The 21,401-nt window shown below is 39.1% G+C and overlaps 2 protein-coding genes across 5 annotated transcripts; one reads left to right on the forward strand and one right to left on the reverse strand.

Annotated features, from left to right (window-relative positions):
* The first annotated feature begins 748 nt into the window (after positions 1 to 748).
* Positions 749 to 13,920, forward strand: znf710b (zinc finger protein 710b). Of its 3 annotated transcripts, none has more exons than XM_081359025.1 (5): positions 749 to 875; positions 9,714 to 11,243; positions 12,116 to 12,307; positions 12,392 to 12,563; positions 12,654 to 13,920. In XM_081359025.1, the coding sequence occupies exons 2-5, from the start codon at positions 9,756 to 9,758 to the stop codon at positions 12,830 to 12,832; spliced, it is 2,031 nt and encodes a 676-aa protein (XP_081215151.1). In that variant the 5' UTR covers positions 749 to 875; positions 9,714 to 9,755; the 3' UTR covers positions 12,833 to 13,920. The 3 variants fall into 3 exon arrangements, with proteins under 3 accessions (XP_081215151.1, XP_081215150.1, XP_081215149.1); XM_081359024.1 differs by lacking the exon at positions 749 to 875 and adding an exon at positions 8,189 to 8,486; XM_081359023.1 differs by lacking the exon at positions 749 to 875 and adding an exon at positions 9,216 to 9,423.
* wdr76 (WD repeat domain 76) lies at positions 13,711 to 21,256 on the reverse strand. Of its 2 annotated transcripts, XM_081359027.1 has the most exons (16): positions 21,011 to 21,149; positions 20,301 to 20,459; positions 20,158 to 20,226; positions 19,974 to 20,066; positions 19,805 to 19,857; positions 19,448 to 19,559; positions 19,244 to 19,345; positions 18,427 to 18,467; positions 18,118 to 18,271; positions 17,781 to 17,936; positions 16,299 to 16,414; positions 16,107 to 16,202; positions 15,814 to 15,966; positions 15,391 to 15,444; positions 14,592 to 14,700; positions 13,821 to 14,515 (listed from the first exon to the last, which is right to left on the reverse strand). In XM_081359027.1, the coding sequence occupies exons 1-16, from the start codon at positions 21,059 to 21,061 to the stop codon at positions 14,363 to 14,365; spliced, it is 1,671 nt and encodes a 556-aa protein (XP_081215153.1). In that variant the 5' UTR covers positions 21,062 to 21,149; the 3' UTR covers positions 13,821 to 14,362. The 2 variants fall into 2 exon arrangements, with proteins under 2 accessions (XP_081215152.1, XP_081215153.1); XM_081359026.1 differs by having other exon boundaries at positions 13,711 to 14,700; positions 21,011 to 21,256.
* Between the last annotated feature and the right edge of the window lie 145 nt (positions 21,257 to 21,401).

The raw sequence follows: 21,401 nt of genomic DNA on the forward strand, positions 1-21,401 counted from the left end.
CACGTCACATGGGTCCTTTACCACCAGTGCAAATGGGAATAAGAAGGAGGCCATGATTGATAAAAGACAATATGCAAATTGGCCAGGATGCCTAGGTTACACAATTGAACCCCCACAGACCAAACACCCTTCTTTCAACAGCAATCATCGTGTTCCCCAGGAGGTCTCCCATCCAGGAACTGGCCAGGATCAACCCTGCTTAGCTTGAATGGGAAACAAGGGGAGAGTTGTAGAGTGATAGCTGCTAGAAGACTTTTTTTTATTACATTAAATACACCAATGTATGGTAATTTAAAATACACTGCTCGCATTTTATGAAGTAATTCACAATATATAATGACAGGGCGACCTCTTCTGTTTGTGCGAGAAACTACACATGCTGCTCTAGCGATGCATAATAAGGGTAGTGAAGCGTCCTCTAACGTCCATTTCATGTAACATTATAAGTCTTCTAATTTATATAAATTACCCAAAACAAAAATGCTAATTGAACACAGATACAGAATAAACATAGGCCTACTGCTTTATGATTTAAATCTATAAATTAAGTGCTTTGAAAAGCATGTAATTTGATCATATTTCTCAATTTCTGTACATTTCTTTTACAAATAGCATTGTCTGTGTTGCCAATGTTTGCATTAAATGCAAAAGGTATGGGCACATATTTGTGTGCCCATGAGCTCCATCATTTACTTGTGACAGCGAGGAGGAGCCCGGGCTGTTTATTCGTTCACGTCACTCTTTCTCTCATTCCCTTCTTCCTTCCTTCCTTCCTGCCGAACACAGAGAACCAGACCAGCAACAATTCAAACTAGAAAGCGACATTCAAATCTTCCAAAGTGTTTTCAACGTATACACCCGATTTTTGGAGCGTGGTAAGTTCGACAACGGTCCGTTCATTATTGCCATAGAAACAGAAAACGAAACTGATCGAATAGCCCCCGAAAAAAAGCTGTCCCACTGTCTATCTATCCCAGCGAAACTCACCGATTTCTGTATAACTGGCCTCAAAATATAATGTGCACTCTGAACTGGATGCTGATATTTACATTTCCGCTTTTCATCTGGCATCTACATTTCGTATTTCCGAGGGAGCGATTCCGTATTTAGGTCATTTTATAGAGCCAAAATGTCGCGGTTTCTTTTTACTTACACATTCTCTCATGGCACAAACAGATGGCGTCGGGAGGGGAATGGAGGGAGTGAAAAAGAGCCGCATAAACGAATAGAGCAGGCCACACTCGCCTTCGGTTAGCCTAGCTCACTGTTTGACCGGAGCAAAACTTAAGGCAGGCCCATCCCCGTGCAGACTGGATTCAAGTTTCCGTCTCTGAAGTTTCTTTTCACAACTCTTTACATTTGGACTGAATGTAGCTGGTGATGCTGAAGAATGTGGGGAAGTTTTAAGATGCAGCTAAGTTAGCTGGCTAGTGAATTTGCTTGGGATTTGTCGTGGTGTGGTTCATGGGTATTCGTTTCCATTTTTATTTTAAAGATAGTGAGTGAATATATTAAACACCGATGATCACTGCGACTGTTTTCCAACATCTCTGAGCGCAAGTCAGGTGGATAATTGTCACGCATCTTCATATCATATGCTCTGCGTGCTTAAAGAAAAGTAACGTTAGCTGTTTAGCTACTTTTACCATTTGGATGACAGTTTGCATCTCATGTGTTCAGACTGACCTTGCATGAAGCATGATGTTTAAATCTGACTTTTGAAGACGATGCTGTCCAAAAATTCATTTATAGGACTATGAAGTGTATGCTTTTGTTAAGTGACAGACCAAAATGAAGATTTCGAAGATAAATTACTATATTACCTACTTAAGATCTGTTCACACCAATAATGATATTTATCACATGCAATTGATACATCGCTTTAAATGCTCAAGCTTTTTTTTCTTTCCAATAATATCATTCATTTGTGTCGTTAAAGGCTCTTCACACAAAGAACAATAACTAAAGTTTTATTAATAATTCTGAAGGCCTATTCACAACAAGCATGATAACTAATGTTTAACTAAAGTTTTAAAAATTATTCTAAATTTAAAAGAATAGCAGAGCCCACACTATATACGATAACTATAACGATAATGGCACAAAGGAACGGTATCGTTGGAATCACTTACAAAATTATTTTTTTTCTAGATGATGACTGATAAAAACATTGACATCCTATCAGAATTCACCCGACTTTAAAGAGTTTGTGAATTTACAGTGGAAGACAAGGTGAATGCTGCACGTGCTTATAATAAACAGTTCCTTATCCTTATACCTAATGTAGTTATAGCTATTCCCTTTCAATATTGGTCTCTCAACGTTGTGTCATCTGTGATGTTTTGGGAAACAAGCTCCCGCCCCCTTCCATCTCATTTGTAGCGCCCGGTGAGGAAAGGCCGCAGTAGACATGGCGTCTTCTGATACAGTGGACTGGTCTGCCAGTCCCATAGATTACTCCGCTACCCACCGCAGCAACACTGCATATGTGGATGAGGAGCTCTTCCGCGTGCCGTCTCAAGCAGTGGAGGAACTCAACCTGGAGTGGTCCCCCATATGGAACCAGAACGCAGCAGGTTGGACGAGTAGATCCTCCAGCCGGGCTACTGACCTCACCCTGCTGGCAACTAACGTGACGGCCCAATTCATCGGCCACATGATGGGGAGTTTGGTTGTGTTGGACTGCCATTAAACATTTTACACCAAAGCATGCCGAAGCCCCTCTTCCTTTTTCGCCCTCGCTTGTTTTCTGCGCAGCGCTCCTCACCCCAACAGCTACCGGTGCGTCCTAAGGACTCGTGGCCCAAATGTCATCCCTTCACAAAGCGTCAAGGTCCACACCTTCCTGGGAAAGCTGTCCCAGTTACTCAGTCTTGAGGAGACTACTGCTTGAGATTCACCATTTCCTTCCCACTGTCGCTGTAGCTTGATGCATCACTTAGTGTTATTCTATATCAGTAATGAGTTGTTTTAAGTGCTGAGATTCGCCGCGTCTATCTCTTGTATTATTCGCATTCTTGGCCGTGTAAGTGCTTGTGAGATATTGTGATTAGGGCTTGAGCACCCTTCACATAACACTGTGTGATTGGAGCACGTTCCCCATAACGTCACAGATGACGCAACGTTGAGATAACTGATGTAACCTCAGTTCCCTGAAATGAGGGAACAAGACTTTGCGTTCATGCAGTGTTACGACTATGCTCAGGGTTTTTCGTGAGTGGCTTATTCAGTAAATGTCGTTCAGTGCTGCATTAATTAGGAGGTGTTCCCACCTCTAATTCATGTGCTTGAATGCCACAAGCTGCAATTCCATTACAGATTTACACAAAACTTTTGCGAACTCTGTCTCGTCTTCTGTCCAAACATACCGCACCATCTATGTCACGTGACCTGTAAATGCGCAAAAACTCCTATCATTGCAGATTTACGAAATATTCCTTTTTCGAATTGCCTGAAAAACAACCGCATTAGAGCGTAAAAACTTTTTTTGCGAAATTGACGTGTTTCCTTTGGGCGTATTTTCAATTCGCAATTACAATTTGCGCAATTTGAAGGGTAATGGAAACATGGCTGTTGTGCTACTATAGCGTTTTTCCAATTAGGCTTCAGTATTTCTAGGAGAAAGGTGTTTCCGAATAGCATCACAGATGACGCAACCGGAGACATTATATTTTTTAATTATAGTTATCTTTATAGTTCTTGTTCTTCGTGTGACAGGCCTAAAGGCCCTTGCACACGAGTCTGACATTATCGCATGCGTTTTTTCGCATTTGTGATTCGGTGGCTCTGAATTGTCAAAACACCATTCAAAATGCTTGCTACGGTTGCGAAAAACGAAGAAAATCGAACCTGATTCGTTTTTTTTTTTTTTTGGACGGACGAAAGTTTCGGACGCGAATTTCGGACTCAGTGTGTAAGGGCCTTTAATTGTACGATAATAGGGGAGTCCAAATCCCAGCTATGACGATAACAACACAGAGGAACGATATCATTGGAATCACTTGAAGACTCGTTTTTTATATCAGATGAACGAAAAAAACATTGACAGCCAATAAGAATCCACCCGCCTAAAGCAGCAGATGACATAACTGCAGCGCACGTGTGTAATAAACAGAACGTTATTGTCCGTTGGTGTCGATATAGTTATTGTTATCTTTATAGTTATCATTGTTGGGGTGAACAGGCTATTGTTATAGGTTAGTTTAGAACGATTATTAAAACTTTATAGTTTTCGTAGTTATCCTTCTTGGTGTGAATGGGTGGTTCACATGCTTAAATCAGTTTCAAAGTCTTCCAAAGCAATGCATTTTGAATAAATATCGAGAATATATGTTTATTTAATTTATGCTGTTTAATGTAAATTCATCTGTCACTATTTAAGTTGTTTATGTAAATAGCAATACTTATGTACAGTACAGTAGCTATATATCAGCATTTGGTCGCTATTATAGATAGTGGTATCGGTCATTGAAAAACCCATGTCAGTCTACCTCTGTTTTTTTTTATTTTTAAAGGCGTGTATGGTAATAAATAGGTTTGATGAGGCAAGGGATGGCATAACACGTAGGCCTACAGATGTTAGTTTGTGTTACACGAGGTGTGAATCACTGTCAATTTTTCGCTCTTATAAATACAGTTGATGAGAGATGTGGGGTGTCAATTAGGCTATGCTCTATGAGGAATTTACCATTTCTTAATACTGTAAAATCACCCAATCCCTGTTTCCCTCTATCAGGCACTCCTTAGTGACATAATCAGTCGTGTTTCACCTAGGTATCTGTAGATGAGAATGATATTAGTGGTCTTTATTAGCATTATAACCTTCACAAATCTAAAAGTCAATATTTTATTAAAGTAGCTCTACTTGAGGTGGTTTGGTTGGGACAGATGGTAGTTTCCAATTCTTGTATACATTTCTGCTTGCTTGCTTGGTGTAATGCTCTATTATTATTGTTCACGAGTTCACACTTACATACAATTAGAGGGAGTAAAGTTGGTGGTGGAGGGATGCTGTTAAACTGTCAACGAATTGAGGTGAGACTGCTGAATATATATATACACCTCTTATCGTGTATATGATTGCTCTCCACTCGTGTTAATTATCTGAACGTGCTCTTCCCGAACTTTGTTAATAAAAAAATCATGTGTTTAAATTTGGACTAAAAATACACCTTTTTCTTATAAAAAGAATGGCACAATGTGTAGATAATGAAGTAGTGCAGATGAACTTAATGTGCTATCATGCAGCAATGAGGCATGGAAGATAATAAACTACAATGGCTGTTCTATATTTGTTAAAAATATAGATGCAGTTGAAACTGTTTAAAGACTTTGCTACATGGGATAACTTTTATGTTGTAATGTAAACCTTATTATGTGATATTTCTGTAGCACAGCATTACGCTTGAATGACCTAGATGCTATTGGAAACATAGTCCAGTGAATCATGCCACAGTGCTCTTTATGTGGGTATTACAGCTACCTGCTGTACCTTTGCTGCTCTCAAAACTGTCTAAATGCAGTCAGGAAAAGCAATCATTCCCTTTTTGTGGTCAAACAAAAATAGTTTCTGTTTGCACGTGGCCAGCATCTATATTAGTTTTACGTTTGAGACAACAAAGACAATTGCTGAGGAGTAAAAATAGCAATGAATGATTTCTCTTTCCATCATTTTCACAAAAAAAAAAAAAAAAAAAAACATGCTTAGTGATACTTAAGTGTTCATACAAGATTTTTAATGGAGATGCTGTTGCAGGGATTGTTCTGCCCTTTCTATTCAAGGTTGTAAGATCTCAACTTATAAGTAGTTTAGATGGTGGCTAGGCTAGTAGATTTGTTGCATGCCTGCCTCTACAGAGTCTGTTTGTATTTTAGTTGAATTGGTTAGTTGTCCTTTGCTAGTGCTTTCATGATTTACAAAAGGATTCAAAACACCAGTTCTGCTACACATTTAGTCAAAACCGATATCAGGCCTCTTATTGTGATCTGTCCTGTGACAGATGAGTTTAGCTCTACTGTAATCAGATTCAGAGAAATATGAATGGGTTTGTAAATGTAGCCTATACATTTTTGTCAGTTCTAGTGTTGATGTAGTGTTAATGCTGCATTTGTGTTTTGACTAGGCTTGAAATGCTAAACACTATTCATAGTAATTGCATATTAATTGTCAAAACATTGCTTATATCTGATTTGCATTTTGTGATTGTCCTTGCTGAGTATTATTCAACTTCTTTGCACACTTGATTTCATAATATTGCTTTAATTCATTACATTGTACCACATTCCTTGGTATATTACTAAGATGTGCAAAGCTTTCTCAGTGGAGACCCTTTCACTCTTTCTCTCTCTTCCTTCCCCTCCCCCAATGTTTTGAATTCTCTCTCCTTTTTTTTCTTTTCCATTTGTTTTCATGTAATACCCCTACAACACACACAGTTTACTTTTTCTCTTTTCTTACTTTTTTCCTCCATCGTTCCCTTTTCGTGTGATTCTCCCTCTTTCCCATTTCTCTCTCTGTATCTTTCCCCTCCCTCCCTCCTCTCTCTCTCTCCCTCTCCCTCCCTCCTCTCTCTCTCCCTCTCTCCCCCCCCCTCTCTCTCTCTCTCTCTCTCTCTCTCTCTCTCTCTCTCTCTCTCTCTCTCTCTCTCTCTCTCTCTCTCTCTCTCTCTCTCTCTCTCTCTCTCCCCTCCCTCTCCTGTTCTCTTTATCTCCTCCCCTCTCTCCCTCGATTGCTCTCTCACCATTTGCTCTCTCACAATACCCCCCTCCCTCCTCACAGGCAAAGGCTTCTCTTCTCCTCCCTCATCCCTCCATTTTCTCTTCTTTCACAATCCTTCTCTCTCTCAGCCATTTTATATGGAGGTATATGTACTTATCTAGAATCCATTAAAAATCAATACTCGCTTAATAATTGCGAATTAATGTAGAAATAAGGTGTAATTATATACCACAGTTATAAATTAACTTTAATCACTAATGAACAATGGACCTTATTCATGAAACGCACGCAGAATGAATTTCTGTATGGATGAATGATTCATAAAAACGGTTTTATATAAATTGCGTTTCAAGAATGGCTTTACGAACATTTCACACAGATTTGTTCTGCTTTCATGAGTCTGAGTGCAAAGCCATATTCATAATTATGTATATATAGTTTTGTAGTTAAATTCAAACTAAATAATGCACACTGATTAGTTGTGATCTAAATCTTAAAAATGCTGCCCTCGGAAGATGCGTTCCATGGTAGGAAGGCATTGGGGCACGTCCTAATCCAAAGTTAGCTTCACGTCCTGTCTCCTGAGATACCTTCATCTGATCGATTTTTGAAGGTAGCATAGATGTATCCTTCGCTGTCTTTGATATCCCACAATCCTGTGCGTTCCATTCTGTGACAGTTGAGCTAGAAAAATAAAGATTTCGTCTAAAAGTTGCGGTTGGTGGTCAGTGTGTTTACCTGTATCTTTTGAATGTGTGTGACAATCACATAAACTGACTCGCATGGAGAGAATGCCATATAAATGTTTTTGAAGGCATATGAAGAACAGCGAAGCTTAAATGCATCATAACAGCTTGACAATAAAAAATGGATTCTCATATGTGAGATCATAAATACACATCACATTGTGTCTGCTGAGCATTAAAACAGAGACGAGCTGAATGCTCCTGTTTCTCAGCGCCGCACAGGCCAAAAGGTCCTCGCCTAGCACAGACTCTCTCAGATGCATGTATGCTCTCTCAGCCTACGAGACATTTACTTGAACCTGTCTGATGATTTCCTTTTTTCCCTTCTGCTTATACATATCCATTTTGTACTCTTTCATTTGATCTTGTATCCGGTTTGTTTTATAGAATATGTCTTCTGTATTTCTCTTAAAATACTTTCTTGCAGCTCGCTTCTGTTTTTACGCTCTGTCAAACACATCTTCTCTTTGTGTGCTCGCTGTGATGTTCATGTATGCCCATACCTTTATGGCTGAGCTCACAATCTTTTCACAGCATAAATGTTTGTGTTCTCAAACGTGTTTCACAAGTGTATGCGAAAGAGAATGTCTGAGTGAGACAGTTGGAAAGGCTAAGAGGAAGAGAAAGACAGAATGAAAGAGAGAAAGAAAGAAAGAAAGAAAAAATTAAAAAGAGGGGGAGGGAGCGAGGGAAAGAGCACTGTGTGTATGTGTGTGCTTGCGCCAGAGAGAGAGAGAGAGAGAGAGAGAGAGAGAGAGAGAGAGAGAGAGAGAGACAGAAAAAGAGAGAGGGGAGTGGGGGAGGGGAAAGCAGAGAGAGAAAAAGAGTGAGAGAGGAAAAAGAGAACACGCATACACAGAGAACAGAGAGAGAGTACGAGAAACACAGAGGAGAGAGTGTCTGTTTTGGTCCAGAGAACATATAATGTATGAAGGGGAGGGCAGCGGGTGAATTCAAACCTGTGACTTTGCCTCAGGATGAGATCTCTCAAACACCTGAAACCACAGACCAAGAAAAATGTGGTGAGTTCCACTCGCAACTGTTCCGATGCTTTCTGAGGGCTTAGTTTGTTTAGCAGATTGTTTGTGTATGTATGTGTGTGTGTGTGTATGTGTGTTCACTAAACCGGATGGCCCAATTAAATGGCCTGATCAGATGGCTCAACATATTTTTGTATATATCTGAATCTGATTCTTGTTTTTAATGACCACAATGTTTTTTTGCAGTGATTTAAAAAAAAAAATGTATTTATTATAATTTGATCAGTTTCTAAATTCGAATTTCAGCTGCTTTTAGTCCTCATTGTCTCTCTCACACCCTAATCCTTCATCTAGCTTGTCTTTAATTTTTTTTCATTCTCTTTCTATTTATTTCTCACTCTCTCTCTTTCTTGCTTGCTTTCACTCACTCACCCAGCCACTCTCTGCCCCTCCCTCTCTTTTTCTACTTCTCTTTCTGTTAACTCACTCATTCTCCTTGCTGTCTTTCTTCCTTCTCTTTCCCTTTATAGTCTGTATAGAATTTCACTGTCCTTTTTAAAGATATTCGGTTGTTCTTGAAAATACCCACTAGCACAGTCATCATTACATAATTACTTTTGTTACATGATTTGCATGATGTTCATGCAGAGTTTGGATTTTCTTAAGGTGTAGAATCCTCCTTAAAAAGGGACGCCTGTCTGAGGGAATGAGGTTTTGTGAGTGAGATGGAGAGGTAGCAAGTATGAATACTAGACAGTGCTGACTGGGTTACCTAGTTTTAAAGTGAGAGTTCACCAAAAAAATCAAATTTTGCCCTCAATTACTCACAGTCACGTCATTCCAAATCTTACTTTCTTACTTCTGTGAAACACACAAGATATTTAGAGAAATGTCTGTTTTTTTGTTCATACAATGGAAGTCAGTGGTAACCAAAACTGTTTGGCTCTTCAAAGTCATACAGGTTTGGAATGAAATGAGGGTGAGTATATTATGAAAAGTTTTATTTTTGGAGAAACTACATTTAAGCCAATCAAATGTAAAGTGTTTTTTTTTTGCACCTCTAGTGGCACCAAACAGAATTACAATTGTTTGTTTTAACAAGCAGCAATATCGGTTCAGCCAATGGTGTGATAGTCATAATACCTTAACCACACAATATCTTTAGATAAAAGTTTGCAAATGATTTTGGGTAGTTTCGAAACTAATAGAGAAACTAGGCATGAAGACCTAGTAAACTTATCTGCATGTGCTTATGTGTGTGCTTTACAGGAGGAGAAGACACAGCGGCTGGTCAGATGTTATTCTGAGGCCATGCACCAGCAGATGGACGCAGGCACGCAGACAGACCCTGTAGTGGTCCTGTCGCTGGCCCAAGCTGCTGTGTTGGGACTCATCTCACAGAACGAGGTCTTTGGCGCCACCATCGCCCCCAACGGCTTCTATACCGGAGACCCCAAAGAGTCCCCCGCTCCGCCAGGTGAGAGAATGGACTACGAGTACGCTGACCAGCTTATAGGTGCCAATGGCGACTATCTTGGAGAGAATTTGGGTGAGGATGGGCACATGCACTCCAGCTGTGTTGAGAGAAGGTGGCAGGGGCAACCTGAGAACAGTAAACCCCCTGTAGAGCACCAAGACATGGCGTTACACGTTAAAGGAGAGGTCGTGACCCCAGGTTTGCCCTCTTGCACTCACATGATGAATAACATGGTGCCCAGAGATAGCATGCAGATGGTGGACCCCTCCAGCTACAGGGTCCTGCCCAAACCCCAACCCAACAACTGCTGCACCACCTGCGTCCGAGACCCCAAGAGTACGCATCCTCCGCCTGACCAACATTTACACCCTCATTCCCACAGCCACACACCTCATGAGGTGCCTTCACGCAACCGGAGCCACACACATGAAAAAGGAGTAGATGAGGTGAGCGAGGATAGGGACAACGCGAGAAATAGCATGGGGAAAGCAGGAAGCGGTGGCGAGGAAATTAGCAGCTATTTTCAGGCTAGCGAGGTCGGCTACGAGGGAGGCGAGATGGAAGGGGTCGGGGACTTCGATGAGAACAGTGAGGGGATGTTCTGGGCAGAGCCTGTGGAAGGGGAGGCACCCCGTGGCCGCCGTATCGACCGACTGGACATCAACATCCAGATCAATGAGTCGTACTGCGTGGACGTTGGCGAGGGCTTGAAGCGATGGAAGTGCCGCATGTGTGAGAAGTCGTACACCTCCAAGTACAATCTGGTCACGCACATCCTGGGCCACAATGGCATCAAGCCACATGCGTGTCCACATTGCGGCAAACTCTTCAAGCAGCCCAGCCACCTACAGACGCACCTGCTGACGCACCAGGGCACAAGGCCACATAAGTGCACCGTGTGCAAGAAGGGCTTCACCCAGACCAGCCACCTGAAGCGGCACATGCTGCAGCACACCGACGTGAAGCCCTACAGTTGCCGTTTTTGTCGTCGTGGTTTTGCCTACCCCAGTGAACTCCGTGCTCACGAAGTAAAGCATGAAAGAGGCCGGTGCCACGTCTGCTCGCAGTGCGGCATGGAGTTTCCTACCTATGCCCACCTGAAGCGTCATCAGGTGAGCCACCAAGGACCATCCACCTTCCAGTGTAGCCAGTGCAACAAGTCGTTCGCCTACCGCAGCCAGCTGCAGAATCACCTGCTGAAGCACCAAACGCAGCGCTCCTTCTCCTGCAGTCAGTGTGGCCTCCAGTTTCTTCAACTGCATCAGCTACGCCAGCACTCTCTAACACACAAGACAAACAAGCCTCAGACTCGCGCTACCAAGGTACAGATACTATTAGTGTGTTTTTGAACAGCTGTATATCCTTGCTGCTGTTGTATTGGTGTCTTTATGCTCTGTTACGGTGTGGTCCCATGCTACGTAAACAATAATTTTATGATAGTAAAATTTTCTGTACTGTAAATCAGCCATAGTTTTAATTATTGGCTATAATGGGTCATTCCAACTGTTTTCAATTTAGATCAAAATCTAGCTGTAACGTAAAGGGCTAGTGATAGATTACGGTATACACTTAACTAACTTATCTAACTTTTTTCTTTTGAATATTTTAAAAGGAATATTTATCTTTCATGCTATACATTATATTACATTACATTAGAAATGATGTCTGTAAAATTGTCTCAGTACAAATACCCATTTAATGTTTTAGTGATTTACCTGACAGTTTGCACTTTGTTTTCTGCCTTTATTCTTTCTTCTTCCTTGCCTTTCTTTTTACCTCTTACCTTTATTACAACCTCTTTACCCTAATGCGATTTTACTAGGTTACCCGTCTACTATTTTCTTTAACTCCTCCCATCTCTCTCTACTCCCTCTGGTAAAGGCCTCTTTTCTCCTTTCTCATCCCTCCATTTTCAGTTCCCTCTCAATTTCACTCAGCCATTTTCCTTTGAACAATGTCCATTGTAGCACAATATCTATCTAGCCAGCTTTAGTACTTAATTCAGTGTAAACACTGCAGTAGAGTAGTTCAGTTGATACCATAACAAATAGCTCATACAGTATGTATACTGATTGTTTAGACTTATTATCCACTGCTGTCATAAAATTCAGTATGATTTAAAATGTACAATTTGCATCAAACCTTTAGCACTTAAGCACATTTTAGTTGTCGGTTGTGCTTTTTTCCTCATTAGGGAACAAAGGGGTTTAAGTGTGACGTATGTGCCCGAGAGTTTACATTGTCTGCAAACCTAAAGAGGCACATGTTAATCCACGCCAGCGTCCGGCCATTCCAGTGTCACGTGTGCTTCAAATCATTCGTCCAAAAACAGACGCTCAAAACTCACATGATCGTACACCTGCCTGTGAAACCCTTCAAATGCAAGGTAAGACTTAAAACGCTCTTCACACCATCTCTTTGACACTTTCACCATCTGGTTTGTAAAGCGCTTTTGATTCATTTTCCACAGGTATGCGGAAAGTCATTTAACCGAATGTACAACCTCCTGGGCCACATGCACCTCCATGCAGGCAGTAAACCCTTCAAGTGTGCATGCTGTTCGAGTAAATTTAACCTGAAGGGAAATCTTAGCAGACACATGAAGGTCAAACATGGAATGGACGTCTCTCCAGATGGACAAGGTGAGAAGAATACAACAGTATTTGATCAACATCCTCTAACATGGCAGTTAAATGTTTATAATATAAATTTAATTTTGTTTTTTGATACAGATGGCCCACCAGACATGGAGCCCCATGAGGACTATGAGGATGAGAACTTCAATTTTACAGCACCAGAGAATATGGAAAACAATGATGCACCGAACCTAACTAAGCTATCTGAAGTGGCCATCCAGGAACTTGACTATTATAATTTTGGAAAGGATGTGGGAAACTACAGTACAGCATAATTTTTGCTGAATAAATGTTAAGGAACAAAAGGCCTGTGCTGGCACTTATTAACCATGAGTTGATTGAGATGTTCCTCCATGAGAACCAATGCTCATCTTTTTGGAGTTGCAAATGAGCAGGTAGTTGGAGGCCATCTTGACCTCCTGGTTGATCTCATTGGGTAGCCACTCCGGTTCTGTCTCAAATGAAATGGGCCGATAGTTTGCAAAGAGTCTTTTAACTCTTTTCATCTCAAACAAAGATCAACGCTGTACAGAATGAAGTGGATCACATGGTTACATTAATACCCGATACATTAGCTTCATGACATGCAGGTGCATACACGTGCAGTCTTGTTAAGGTAATACACGCCGTCCTCCAAATATAATTTTGGTTGGGAATATGGAAATGGGAGGTGCATGCAGCCTTGTGGCCTTCATCAGTGTGGTACCTCAGAACAGTCTGTTGTATTAACTTATTTTCATTTATATTGCCTTTACTTACAGTAACTCAAAGAAACGCACCATGAGATTTCTAGTGTAAAAGAAAAAAACATGTAAGGCCCATGTAAATGGTTGGATATCTGCATGAGTAGATAGGCTTGTGTGGGTAAAAAAGCAAAAAAAAAAAAAAAAAAAGAGTGAGCGTGTGCCTGGGCCCTATGTACCAAAGCTACAGCTCTTCATCGGGTACAGGACCATATGTCACCCATTCCTGAGCACCACTACTGTTGCCAGAATTAAACTAATCTGAAGTGTGGTTTAACAACCTCTTGGATGGAAAAATTACTGTTCTTTTGTACTGATTTGCTATTTATTTTGCACTTTGAAAAAAAAAAAAAAATCGAATAATTACTTGTGATGAGCCTCTTTCATCATTGACTGTTTTGAATTCTGGTCTAACTTAAGGAGATAAAGCCTGTCACATCCATAGTAAATTGTTTCTCAAGGCAACTCTGCAGATTCTTAAATAAACCTGTTTTTTTTTTTTTTTAAGTTTATATGTATTGGAGTGAGTGTGTTAATGGATAATGTGCTAGATTGGACTATAAACTCGTTGCATTTGAACACGTGTTCATTAAAAAAAATACAGGTACAAATTACAATCAGCTACTGAATCACATGGTATTATTTTTAAAGAAAAAATATATGACTAAGATTTATTCAAGTCTATATCCTCTTCTTTAATATTACATGTTAAATGTTATAAGAACAAAAACAAACAACATCTTTTATATAAAACAGTACAAGCAAGTGCTATGTTGTGTGTAAAAAAGAAAAAAGAAAAAAAAAGAGGGAAGCAGAAAACCAAAACCATAAACTTTCTTTGCATTTGAATTCAGGATGAACATGTTCATTTAAAAAAAAATACAGGTACAAATTACAATCAGCTACTGAATCACATGGTATTATTTTTAAAGACAAAATATATGCCTAAGATATGATTATTCAAGTCTTTAAATCTTTAATATTACACGTTTAATGTTACAAGAACGAAAACCAACAATGTATTTTATATAAAACAGTACAAGCAAGTGTTTTGTTGTGCTTTTAAAAAAAAAGAGGGAAGCAGAAAACCAACACAATCAATTCAATAAACAGGTAAATAAATGTATTTATCCTAGTTGATGAAACTCTCGGTAAAGATGTGCAGTCTCCCACTTGAATTGCCTCCAAGCAGAGTGTTCCTGCTTGGGTGGAATGCTGTGATGGAGCACACTGTGGTCAGGTAGTCCATGTTGCGAAATGTGTGAAGGAGACGACCACTCTCGTGATATACCTGCATTTGGCGAGGCCTGTTCACGCTGCCAATCACAAAACAATCTTGGTGCTTGGGGTCCCATACTGCACTCAGCTTGGACAACCACCGACCTGTATGCATGTTGTGCCTACATAGAAAGAATTTAACAGGCTGTTACAATGGACACCTCTGATTTAAAAAAAAAAAAACTAAAACGTTTCCAACATAGAATATTGCATAATCTAGACATCTAGTCAGAATAAAATATGAACACATCTACAAAAGATAAATGCACACAAAATAATGTATTGTTGCTAGTGTTAATAACTGCATTTAAGTTTTTGGCTTGTAAATTTATGATTTTGGCACCCACTTTGTGTAGCGTTATATGATGCTTAGCTCATTTTTGCAGCCCTTTTTACGCTATGCAATTTATTTTTATTTTTTTAAACCGGTCTGTACCATGATTTTTGTAGAGACTACTGTTCAAAAGTTTCGGATCAGTTAGATTTTAATGCTTTAAGAAGTCTCTTATCATCAAAAGTACAACAACAACAGTAATATTATGAAATACTATTATCACTTAAATATTTTCTAATTCTCCATTTTATTCTTATCCATGTTAAAAACCGCTTAATATTTTTGTGGAAAACAATCAAATGAATGCATATTTTTCAGGATTCTTTGATGGATAAAATGTTTAAAAAGAACAGCATTTATGTAAAAAATTATGCAAGTAAAAGTAATGTAAAAACAAATGTTAAAGTTACTGACCCCAATATTTTGAACAGTGCTATTTAACAGATGATTTTACACATATGATAGCACCCATACTTACGCAATTGATTTTATTACAGGAGTGTTGCAATCCATTTGGGAAGTGTTGAATACCCTAAAACAAAATTGTAAAAAGGTTAATAAAACATTTGTATTACAAATTGTAATGCATTTCCAATTCTTCAGGCTCTAACAGACCCTAAAGAGGATAAGCGGTTTGGAGGGTGGCATTTACAATTCTTGGAAGACTATTAAATAATTGAAATACTACTAATTTACTAACTACTAATTTAAATTGCTTTGTATAGTTTAGAACTATAGGTAGTAAGGGGGGAAGAAAAACACACATGGAAAAAATTAATACAAAGCCTATTCAACCTATTCTGGCACATAGCCATGATGCTCTGGCACCCTCTATTGGTACATTTGCAAGAAGATTTAATACAAGCAACTTCTAGCAGTGCCGCTCGTGATCTCTCAGCACCTGATATTGTCGTCCATGCAGGTGGTCAGAACTCTGTTGCCTGTGTGTGGGGAGAAAAAGGCACTGGAGACGCTGCGGCGGTGACCTTTGAGTTCACAGACTGCTAGACTGTTCCTTCGTTTTAGATGACGCAAGTCATATATGTTCACAAAACTAGGAGAAAACAAACAAACATAAAAATATACTTTTGTCTGCAGTGTATGTAATTTACTCAGCAACTTGTGAAACATCACGTTGATCATTATATTTGGTGAAAATGAACTGAAACAGTCTAGTTGAGTGTTATGTGATACCTGCTCTCTGCCACTACAAAGTAATGCTGTTGCACAGGATGGACATGAACACAGCGTATGGGTTTTTCAGCCATGGTATGCAAAGATTCATATTTCCTGCAATCACACATTTCCTTTATAATTTATGATGTAAATACTTATATTTGTATGGGGTATTTAGGTTTAACATTTATGATGGCACATCGATCTCACCCAGGAGTTCTACGGTCAACAACAGCAACTTCTCCATCCCATTCACCGAGTAGTAAAGTGGAGCAGTCGTTTGACAAAAAGTCAAAACTTTTCAGTCCAGAAGTTGAGCGATACACCTGAGTACAAAACAGTAGTTATCTTTAAAAGTGTTGAAGGCTGTACATCTGTAAGATGGCACCAAAACAGGATTAAAAAACAGATATTGGATGGTAAGCTGATTTACTAGGGACACACTAACGTTTTGTTGTTGTTGCAAATGACAGATTCCAATATCTTCACAAATACAAATTTCAATATTTTGTCACTTTTCTCTTTCTAATGATTGTAGCCAATATGCAATATTTTTGTCATTTATACACTACCTTTTAAAAGTTTTGGTCAGTAGGATTTTTTTTGTTTTTGAAAGAAGTCTCTTATCCTCACCAAGGCTGGATTTATCTGATCATATTTACAGTAAAACAGTAATACATTTAATTCTTCAAATAATCAATTACACACTGTTGTAAATATACATGGACAAAGACTATAGCAATAGCAACTTGCTCAATGGTGCATCACATATCACACAATAAATACGTATGACTAGGGTTGGGAATCAAAAATCAATTCCACTTCTGGAATTGCATACTTGTTATAAAATTAACATTTCTACTCCTCTTATTAATTCCTTTGTGTGCATTTTAATGTTATTTTAAACCATTCAAGCGCAAGAAAACATGTGCGCTGTTTTTCTGTGCTGTGCACACATCTAAGGAGTGCACAGAAAGTTCTCTTTCACTTCTTCTTCCACTTGAATGGACAAATACACACAAAATTATGTCGTCGTAAAACAGTCAGTTTTGTCTAGTTGAGAAAGAAAACGCATGTGTATATTGGCTCCGTGCACTGGGTCTCAAAGTGACAGCAGCCCAATATTCCTGCTGCCGTCCGTGTAATTAACATTAATCAAACAACAAAAGAGAGAAAATTCACTCACTGATCTTGACTGAATAACTTTTCTAACTATACTTGTAATGTATATTTTATTTATAAAGCGCAGTTATTTTACATTTGATTACGGTTTCTGTACCTGAACACAACACCTACCTGAAAATCTTAAAACACTGTTTAATTTTATTTGTATCGTTGTTCAGTTGTATTTATTTGTGCTAGTTTATTATTTATTTATATTAGTTGGGCTAGTTGTTTTTGTTGTGATATTTTTGTTAAAACCATAGACAAAGTTCCGTGTGTAAGTGTTCTTAAGCCTATTGATTTTTGTTCATGGTATACAGCTGCAATTCATTTTTTTGCTAAATTTTTTACTTTTTTGTGCTAAATTTTTTACTTTTTTTTGCTTTTTTTTTTACCTTATTGGAATCAAAGCTATGAATCGATAAGAATCGAAATCGATGAGCAGAATCGGAATGGCTTACGTTCAAATGATACCCAACCCTACATATGACCAGTGTAAACATTTCAAAGACTGGCTGTAGTTTCCACCTCATCAAACACAGCCTTCTCCAGGTCCATGCTGCGTGCAGAGCCATCATAGCTGACTGTGATGAGGTTGCAAGGGTGAGATGAAAAGGCCATGCTGGTAATTGCACGAGAGTGGGGTTCAAAGCAGAGTACACCATCATCGCCCCATTTAGCATCCTAAGGGAAACACAGTTAACATTGTACATTATGATAGGCATAGCAGAGAAAATCTTGGAATAGCCATTAGTCACTTAATCACATTCCCACTATCCAACTTTCACAAACATCTCTCCTTTCCCACCATCCAACTTTCACAAACATCTCTCCTTTTTATCACTCCAGTAAACTGTTATCTCACTGGCTTCCAGAGTCCCAGGTGGCCGAACTTGTCTCCTGCTGCCATGAGCAAGCTAGAAGCGGAGGGGTGAAAAGCTGCTGAACAGACCCGACCTTTCACAACTTTCACCACACAACCTTCATCGATGGATAATTTCTGCAGCACTTCTTGGTACCTGAAAAAAATGTTATTCCATTTTTAAAAAAGTGATACGTTCTCATTGCGTATATTGCTACAAATTACTACAAGATTGACCTCATCTGAAACTGACAGAAGAGACACCAAAATTACATGCATAGATAAACACTCTCCTTTTGACATGTTACTCACGATTTGAAATCCAATGTTTCTGTATCTTGTTTTAATGGGACCTATAAAATGTATAAATCATACATAATTTGGGTTAATACGTGATGCACAAGTAATTGGAATATGACAAAATTCCGATTAATATAGAGCTGGTAAGTCCCGCCCCTTCCGTAAAACCCCGCTGGACCTCAAAGTTGAAAAATCGTCAATGCAAGTGAATGGGAGAAAATAATTATTTTCTGGCCCCGTTTGAATTGTGCCATGAATGTGAACATATGTTGTCTGTGAATTTTTTATATAATTTTTCATGTTACGAGTTTGACAGTATATGGTATGATTCTTCGGCTAGCAGTTGTGGAAAACACATAACGAGAAAGACTACATGTCGCCTATGTGACGTCACCCTATAAAGTTGACTTACCCGTGGTTTTCGCCAACCTCAACGATTTTGTCCTCTCCCTGAAAGAAGGCGGTGAAGTGCACCAAAGACACAGCCATGTTTAGCGGGATCTGTGAGCTAGTGTCCGTGTGCTAGTGGTATTGACGTTTCAAACGCGTCGAGAGTTGTAGTCCACAAAGTGCTCTCACACAAAGTCTACCCGTATCAAACTTCTACCCGCTAAATTGTATCATTCTTTACATGAAAAGTTATATAAAAAATTCACAGACAACATATGTTCACATTCATGGCACAATTCAAACGGGACCAGAAAATAATTATTTACTCCCATTCACTTGCATTGACGGTTTTTCAACTTTGAGGTCCAGCGGGGTTTTGCGGAAGGGGCGGGACTTACCAGCTCTATAGGAGTGTTCTTGTCCATGTGTAAAAACTGACCTCATTCCAGAGATTTAATAAATCTTCAGGTACCCTGACATATTCCTCCAGGTTGATTGGATCCAGTGGTATTGGTCCAGGGGCTTTTTTAACAATTCTTTCCTGAAATAAGACACATTTGTTTAATTTCATATCCAATCATTTCATAGTGTTTTGTCAAAATGGTGTTAAAATTTAACATTAACACTTTCAATTGTTACTTACAGGCTCTATGGCAGTAGAAGGGGTCATTTCTAGAGTAACAGCTGTTTGAGGACCCTTACTCTGTAACCGCAGCGACTTGCGAACAGGGAGCATCTCTGTTTCTGTCTTTTCCCTAAATTAAATAATTTCTTTAGTAAGTGAGACTGTGGAGTTTTTGACCTTTAAACATTAGGAGCACTTCAACAGAAACTGTATGTATATATATATATATATATATATATATATATATATATATATATATATATATATATATATATATATATATATATATATATATATATTATTATATTAAAATAAATATTATTTATTATATGCATTTTCATTGTGCCATTTCAAAATGTTACTATTAATGGTTACTTTTTCAGGCCTTTCTGAGTAGGTTTTGGCTTGGGTCTCAGAGCTTCAGAAATCTGCAAACAAGTACCAATGTACTAATTCATTAAGTCAAGGGCATAAAGTAAAGCAAAAGCAAGTTTTATGTGGAAAAACAGCCAAATTACTCTCCTGCCTCACTACAAAGCTTTACCTGTGGCAACTTCAGTGAATTGAGGAAGGCCTGGTTCTGTCTGATATTCTCCAGTCGTTCCAGCTCATATTCAGACAAACCCTCACGATAACCCTGTTTGAGATGACAGAAAAGGTGGATTTTGCCTTTCAGGTGGACAGTGGACATTTTGGAGTAGACGTGAACGTGTAGTGTTTGCACTTACTGGAAGAAATTCGTTGTCATTGTCTGCTTGTGTCTCTTGAACATTTTCTTCTTCCTCACTGTCATTTTTCTAAGATAATATGTAATAGTCAGTATACATGTTCACAAACACAATTAGTGGTTTCATGTTTCATATCTCATTACCTTTCTCTTGACTCCCTTTCTGGTGTTTTTCACCTTAGGCCTAAATGTCAGACATTTTGGGGATAACATTTGTTTCTTTTCTTGTTTTCTCTCTCTAATTCGGCGGGAAGTCCGGCGTACTGGATCGTCCATTCCAGGGTTCTGAGACGGTGTCCTCTCCTAAAAATTATACATTTTACATTCAAAAAAATAATCCTGCTTTAACGACCAGCACATGTCTGCGCTCTGTGTCATACAGGGGGCGCTATAATCACTGCATTGGACTGCAGGAGTTTCTTTACAAAAACAATATAATACTGACCACATCGGTTTTTATTCGTCCGTTACAGTACTTAACTTTATTTTATTCCAAATATAATAGGTTTCGATGCTGTTCAGTGCCTCTTCAGCCATAAATAATCGACATAACGGTTAATCCGGTCAATTTTCTCATCTCGTCGTCAGGAGAGGCAAGCAGTTCTGTCTGGCTATGATTTACTTTGTCGCAATTATTCCTCTATCATAGCGGACCTAAAGTTAAAAAGTGTAACTCGGGTTTGCTTCGGCCATACGTGTAAATCAAACGTCAATCACGCATTCGAGCTACACAGTGCAATAAATAAACTGTCTCTATAACTTACATATGTATGTATGCAAATAATGGCAAGATACTTATACAGACTAGTTATCATCAGCACGTGCTGGAAGTGAGAAACGGGAGCGCACCTCACCTGTAAAAGTTGTATCGTCTTTAAACTGATTTCACTTGTATCTGCATCCATGTCTATGCAGTTGAGGTTATTCAACACACTTCCTTTGAATCACGCTGCTGTTATGAAAACTCCCGCGTTAATGGACGGTTTTGTAACTGTCCCCGCCCCTTTTGTTATGGCACTGAAAGAGTGAAAGTTGATTTGATCATCTCTGAAGAACATCTTGATATTCATCATCTGGGAGGTGTTTTAATGTGCCCTCGTGACGTTTCATGTTTGGGTACTTATTTAACTCTGCTCACTTGCTTCTATAAACCGATGCACGTGAGGTGCAGTAAACGAGCACGGCGTAATAGAAAATGAAAGAGTTATGCTTAAGCTTTTATTTATTTAAGTCATTTGTAATTTA

Source organism: Scardinius erythrophthalmus (genome assembly GCF_964197995.2).
Source record: "Scardinius erythrophthalmus genome assembly, chromosome: 2".
NCBI classification, from domain to species: Eukaryota; Metazoa; Chordata; class Actinopteri; order Cypriniformes; family Leuciscidae; genus Scardinius; species Scardinius erythrophthalmus.